The sequence below is a fragment of the Lepidothrix coronata genome, unplaced genomic scaffold (assembly GCF_001604755.1).
Source record: "Lepidothrix coronata isolate B3197 unplaced genomic scaffold, Lepidothrix_coronata-1.0 Scaffold369, whole genome shotgun sequence".
Lineage (NCBI taxonomy): Eukaryota > Metazoa > Chordata > Aves > Passeriformes > Pipridae > Lepidothrix > Lepidothrix coronata.
In genome coordinates, this window is record NW_016690549.1 from 102,258 (window position 1) to 108,756 (window position 6,499).

Consider the following 6,499-nt stretch of genomic DNA (forward strand, 5'->3'; position numbering starts at 1 on the left):
GGATCTAAGCAGTCCATTCTGAGGGATCTAAGCACCCCATCCCGAGGGATCTAAGGTCCCCATCCCGAGGGATCTAATGTCCCCATCCCGAGGGATCTAAGCAGTCCATTCTGAGGGATCTAAGCACCCCATCCCGAGGGATCTAATGTCCCCATCCCGAGGGATCTAATGTCCCCATCCCGAGGGATCTAAGCAGTCCACTCTGAGGGATCTAAGACCTCCATCTCAAAGGATCCAAGACCTCCATCCCGGGGGATCTAAGCACCCCATCCCAGGGGATGTGAGACCCCCTTTCTGAGGGATCTAAGGCTCCCATCCAGGGGGATCCACGCAGCGATTAAACTCCAGATTAAGGGACTTTCTCCTCAGGAATGGAAAGGAATGTCATCCCAATCCCTGACACGCTGCTCTCCCCCCCAATCCCTCTCCAGGACCGCCCCGGCTGCGGCTGGCGGACGGGAACTTCAGCTGCTCCGGGTTCCTGGAGCTGCACAAGGGGGGGCTGTGGGGGGCCGTGGCCAGGATGCCCCCGCACATCTGGGCACAGCTGGGCACCCGCATCTGCCGGGACCTGCGCTGCGGCACCGCCGGGCACGGACACCGGGAGCCGGAGCCCGGGACCCACCTGCCGGTGAGGTGGGAAGCGCTGGATCCCTGTGAGAGCCATTCCCTCCTGGAATGCTTCAACAGGACCAGCCCCCGGGGGAAAACTCCTGCCTTCGTCACCTGCTCAGGTGAGAGCACGCTCTCGGAGCATCCAGGCCTTTCTGGGGGGGATATCCCGGGGGAATTCCGGGTTCCCGCCCAGAGCTCCATCCGCCCACTCCTGCTCTTCCTCTCCGGGGTGCGAAGGCAAAACAGGAAATCTCAGTTCCCGGCAGTGCCGGAAGAGGATGAGCCGGGGAGGGAGAGGGGCCACGGCAGTGTCCCAAATTCCAAATCTGAGCAGGGAACCCTGCTCAGATCAGCAGGGGATGATCCATCACCCATGGATCAGCCCCTCTGGGTGCTGCCTGGGAGAGTATTCCATACCTCGGGCATCCCCCAGCCGTGGGCATCTCCCAGACCTGGGCCCCTCCCTGCCCTTTTCCATGGAGATCCAAGGCACGGGGCTCAGAGCAATCCTGCCATCTGCCCCAGCTCGGAAGCCATCCCGTGGGATTCGGGGGTTTGTTGGGCTGTGCCACAGCAGCTGGCAGAGCTTCCATGCTGCATTCCCATGGGAATAGTTCAAAGCTCCTCAGTGCTCGGCTCTGCTTTGGCCCACACACATCCCCCGCTCCCTATGGCATGAGGCGGAATGCCGGGAACATCCCTGTGCCGGGGGAAGGAGCGTGTGCCAGCAGCCAGCCATGAGGCACCCCATGGATCTCATCCCTCTCTGCCCATGGATCCGTGGATCTGATCCCTCTCCATGGGTCTGACTCCTTCCCATGGATCCGACTCCCCTCTCCCCATGGATCTGACCCCTCCCTATGGATCTGACAGACCTGTCCCATTACCCTGAGACCTGTCCTGGAATCCCCAAGATGTCCCATTATCCCAGACCTCTCCCATTGCCCCCAAGGCTGTCCCATTATCCCCAGACCTGTCCCATTATCCCCAAGCCTATCCCATTATCCCCAGACCTGTCCCATTATCCCCAGACCTGTCCCATTATCTCAGACCTGTCCCATTATCTCAGACCTGTCCCATTATCTCCAGACTTGTCCCATTATCCCCGAGCTGTCCCGTTACCCCAAAGCCTATCCCATTATCCCCGAGCCATTCCCGCTCCATCCCCCAGATTCCGAGCCGCGGGTGCAGCGGAGGCTGGGCTCGGGCCCCACTCCCTGCGAGGGGGACATCCAGGTTTTCCACGAGGGCCAGTGGCTGTCCCTGTGTGACAACGGAGCGCGGCGCTCCCAGCGCGGCCGCCAGCTCTGCCGGGAGCTGCGCTGCGGGAATCTCACCTCCAGCGCCGAGATCCGGGAGCCGCCTTCCATGGGAGTCACCTGCGGGATCGACCCCCTGCACCTCTGCCACGGGAACCTCGGGAGACCCCAGAAGTGCTCCTGGACCAGAGTCGTGTGTAAGGCGCCGTTCCGGGGGCGATCCGTGGGGTGCCGGGAGCTGGAATTCCCAGCCCTGTGGAACGGGCAGGGATGGGGGATGCCTTGCCGGGTGGGATTCGGGCTCCCGGTAGGTTTTCATGTACCTGGGCACGAGGGTCTTGGCTGGTGCCATCCGTCCTCTTCCCAGGCCAGGACTCCAAGCCACTTCCCGCTGGCACATCCGCCGGCACCGTCGGGAGCATCTGCCTGGCCCTGCTGCTCTTCCTCGTCCTCCTCGTCGTCTGCGGGCCCCCCGCCTGCAGGAGGCTCCGCAAGAGGAGTAGGTGACCCTCTGGATCCTCAGCCCACACCTGCCCCGCTGTTCCCAGGCTTGTCCCACCATCCCCAGGCCTGTCCCATTGTCCCCAAGCCCGTGCCGTTGTCCACGCACCTGTCCCGTTATTCCCAGGCTTCTCCCATTGTCCCCAGACCAGTCCCATTATCTCCAAGCCTGTCCCATTGTCCCCAAGCTTCTCCCGCTGTTTCTAGACCTCTCCCATTATCCCCACATCTGTCCTATTATTCCCAGACCTCTCCCATTGTCCCCAAACCTGTCCCATTATTCTCAGGCCTGTCCCATTATTCCCAGACCTCTCCCATTGTCCCCAAGCCTGTCCCATTAGTCCCACACCTGTCCCATTGTCCCCAGGCTTGCCCCACTGTTCCCAAGCCTGTCCCATTATTCTCAGGCCTGTCCCATTATTCCAGACCTGTCCCATTATTTCCAAACCTCTCCCATTGTCCCCAAGCCTGTCCCATTATTCCCAGACCTCTCCCATTGTCTCCAAGCCTGCTCCACTGTTCCCAAACCTGTCCCATTATTCTCAGGCCTGTCCCATTATTCCAGACCTGTCCCATTAGTCCCACACCTGTCCCATTGTCCCCAGGCTTGCCCCACTGTTCCCAAGCCTGTCTCATTATTCCAGACCTGTCCTATTATTTCCAAACCTGTCCCATTGTCCCCAAGCCTGTCCCATTATTCCCAGACCTCTCCCATTGTCTCCAAGCCTGCCCCACTGTTCCCAAACCTGTCCCATTGTTCCCACACCTGTCCCATTATTCCCAGGCCTGTCCCATTGTCCCCAAACCTGTCCCATTGTTCCCAAACCTGTCCCATTGTTCCCAGGCCTATCCCACTGTGACCAAGCCTGTCCCATTGTTCCAAACGTGTCCCATTATCCCCAGACCTCTCCCATTATCCCTAAGCCTGTCCCACGTGGAATGGGCACAAAGCAGGGGAGCGGGAAGGGGGATTAAGCTCCAAGTGGACACAAAGGAGCAGCCGGAGGATCCCGAGGGGGAATTATGGTGTGGGAGGGGATTATTTGGGATGACATATGGAGCTGGCGGGGGGGAAGCAGCCGGAGGAAGGATCAGGAAGATCCTTGGAGAGACAATTCCCGCTCTCCGCCCACCTCTGCCTTCCAGTCTCCAAGAAAAAGCAGCGCCAATGGATCGGCCCCACGGGCCTCAACCAGACGGGTGAGGGGGCAGGGATTGGGATCTGGGATTCCTGGGGGTGGGACTGGTGTTCCTGGGGGTGGAATGTGTGCACCTGGGAGCGGATTTTGGGCTCCAGGGGGTGGATTTGGGATTCCTGGGGTGAATTTGGGAATCCTGGGGGTCGATTTGGGGCTCCAGGGGGTGGATTTGGGGCTCCTGAGGGTGGGACTTGGGTTCCTGGGGGTGGATTGGGATTCCTGGGAGTGGGACTGGGACTCCTGGGGGTGGATTTGGGAATTCCTGGCGTTGGATACAACTCACCCGATTTCCCTCAGCCCCATCCCGGGGGTGGGTCCATTCCCTCCAAACCGCCCTTCCAGCCCCCAAATCCCGATCCCGATCCCGATCCCAATCCCACCTTGTGTTCCAGTCTCCTTCCACCGCTCCGGCTCCGCCGCTCCGAGGCCTCGGGGACAGGGAGGGGACAACGACTACGCCGCGGCCCCGCCCAAGAGCTCCCAGCTCTCCGCTTATCCAGGTAAACGCTGGAAGCGGCTCCTCTTCCAGGGATGAAACCCTCCGGGCGCCCCCTGAGCCGCATCCATCCCCTCCACAGCCCTGGAAGGAGCGCTCCGACATTCCAACACTCCGGAGAACTCCTCGGACAGCGACTACGACCTGCGCTCCGCCCGCAGGGTGTGATTCCCAAAGGATTCCCAAAGGATTCCCAGAGGAGCCGTCCCCGTCTCCCGGCTCGGCCGCAGGGGGATCCCAGCGTTCCAGGGAGAAAAGGAGGAGTTCTGGGGGTTCTTAAGGTATTTATATGGATTTAAGAGGCCTTTTGGAGAGGGATCGTCGGCTTTTCCATGGCTCCAAACCGATGGATAAAGGAAAGGGATGCAAGTCCAGGGAGGGTGGGAATACTGGGAAGGAATCCAAGATATTTAATATCCAACAACTGTAATAAAATTGGGATTTTTGTACTAATTACACCTTGTCCTCTTCCTTCCCATATCCCAGAGCAATTCCTTAGAGCACCAGACTCCCGGTCAGGAGGGAAAAGCAGGACAGGAAAACAGGGAAAGGCATTTTTCCCTGTTTTTCTACCCCAAAGAGCCCCAAGCAAACGTGTCCCTGAGGAAAGATAAGCCCGGGGAAAGCAGGAAAAATGGGTTGGGAGATGGTGCTGGGAGAGGAGGAAAGGCTGGAATCCAAAGGGAGCCGGTGTCGGGATGCCGGGAAGGGATAAAGGGATCAACCCACGGGCGGATGCTCCGTCATTCCTGAACGAAATACTGGCTGTGACTCCAGTATGGAATTAATTAATGCAGTTTTATTACTGTAATTGACCCCAGGGATGGAATTGCTTCCATGAAATCCCACAAAGCCCCATCCTAGTCCATTAGTAACCCCTCCTTATAAATAACTTCCAGGGATACGGGCGTAGGATAAAGTGCTGAGCAGAGCAAATCCCATTCCCGGTGTCTGTCGTTCCCTCTGTCTCCAAGTGTTTCCTGAGAAGGGGGATGTGAGGAGCCCGGAAAACCACGCGGGAGGTCGGGAATACCAGAGGCTGGGTGGGAATCACCGACTCCCAGACAATCCCGGAATGGTTGGGTGGGAAGGGATTTTAAGGATCATCCCGTTCCAACCACGTTCCACCAATCCGGGCGGATCCAAGCCCTGTCCGACTTGTCTTTGGACACTTCCAGGGATGGAGTAGCCACAGCTTCCCTGGGAAATCCATTCCAGTGCTTCACCAGCCTCGCAGGGAGGAACTTCTTCCCAATATCCCATTAAACACATCCTCTGGCAGCGGGAAGCCATTCCCCTTTATCCCATCATTCCAGTCCATTATATCCAAGCCCTTTTCCAGTTCTTTTGGAGGCCCCTTAGGCTCTGGAAGGTGCTCCGAGGTCTCCCTGGAGCCTTCTCCTCTCCGGTCCCGCCCTGAGGGGCTGCTCCTTCCTGCTATATCCAGCTGGGAATCACCTGGCTCTGACTCCTGGAACTGTGACTCTCATCCCACGGAATTCCTGGGATTCCACCTGTTCCTCAGTCCCCAGAAAAAGAAGGAAGCAGCAGAGGATGCTCCCGGAAAGTCCTGGATTAGTATCCAGGCCAAGCCGGACGGGAAGGGCTGGGAGGGGGGGGGTATCCAAAGGGTGGGGGAGCCCCGGGATAGGGAGGCTGTGCCGGGATCGGGAAATTCGGGAGAGGGGGCTGGGTGGGATAGGGCGGCCTTCCCGCTCCGGGAGGGATGTAGGGAGAGTATCCCGGCCTGGGAGGAGGAGGAGACGGACTGGGACCAGGATACGGTGCCGGCTGCGGAGGGGCCCGGGATGGAGACCAGGAATAGCCTCCGGAGGCGGCTCTGGGAGCCTGAGCCGACGGATATCCGGGAGCTGGGTAAGGAAAGGGTTGGGAGCCGGGCTGGGAAGCAGCCGGAGCTGCCGGGAAAGGCGCGGGAGGCAGCGCCCCGTGGGCCGGGGGGCCGGGAGGGAGCGCGGGAGCCGGGCTGTAGGGAAGGGGGAAGGGAGGAGATCCCGCTGGGAAGGGCTGTGGGGGATCCCCGGAGCCGGGAACGTGAGGAGCAGGAGGGAGAGCAGGAGGAGGAGGAGGAGGAGGAGCCTGCGAGTCCCGGCCGGATTCCTGGGATCCCTCCGACTTCCTCACGATCTCCTGCAGCTTTTCCACGCGGACCCGGCGCAGGTGGGACAATTTCCTCATGGCGGCAAACTGCTCCAGGAACGTCTCCAAGGGCACTTCGCCCTCCAGGAATTTCTCCGCCATTTTCTGGAAGAGAGGAACAGCCTCGGCTCCATCCCGGGATCCCTCGGCTCCTCTTCCCTCATCCCGCTTCGGGATTTCGGTCTTTCCCGGACTCCACACAAACAAGGAGCGATCGGATTTTTTTGGGGGGAAAAAGACCAGCAAATTCCGGGCATAACCCAGGATTTTTG

At 59.7% G+C, this 6,499-nt stretch overlaps 2 protein-coding genes across 2 annotated transcripts in view; one reads left to right on the forward strand and one right to left on the reverse strand.

Moving 5' to 3' along the window:
- CD5 (CD5 molecule) overlaps positions 1-4,457 on the forward strand; it is a 5,833-nt gene extending 1,376 nt beyond the window's left edge. The window contains exons 4-9 of the mRNA XM_017838927.1: positions 432-734; positions 1,787-2,071; positions 2,242-2,373; positions 3,522-3,575; positions 3,967-4,074; positions 4,153-4,457. Coding sequence (XP_017694416.1) covers positions 432-734; positions 1,787-2,071; positions 2,242-2,373; positions 3,522-3,575; positions 3,967-4,074; positions 4,153-4,238 — 968 coding nt within the window. The 3' untranslated portion in view covers positions 4,239-4,457. The remainder of the gene's footprint in view (positions 1-431; positions 735-1,786; positions 2,072-2,241; positions 2,374-3,521; positions 3,576-3,966; positions 4,075-4,152) is intronic.
- Positions 4,458-4,849: 392 nt separating this feature from the next.
- The window catches only part of VPS37C (VPS37C, ESCRT-I subunit), a 3,525-nt gene continuing 1,875 nt past the window's right edge, over positions 4,850-6,499 (reverse strand). Inside the window, exon 5 of the mRNA XM_017838968.1 lies at positions 4,850-6,350. Within this exon, the coding sequence (XP_017694457.1) occupies positions 5,646-6,350 (705 nt within the window). The 3' untranslated portion in view covers positions 4,850-5,645. The remainder of the gene's footprint in view (positions 6,351-6,499) is intronic.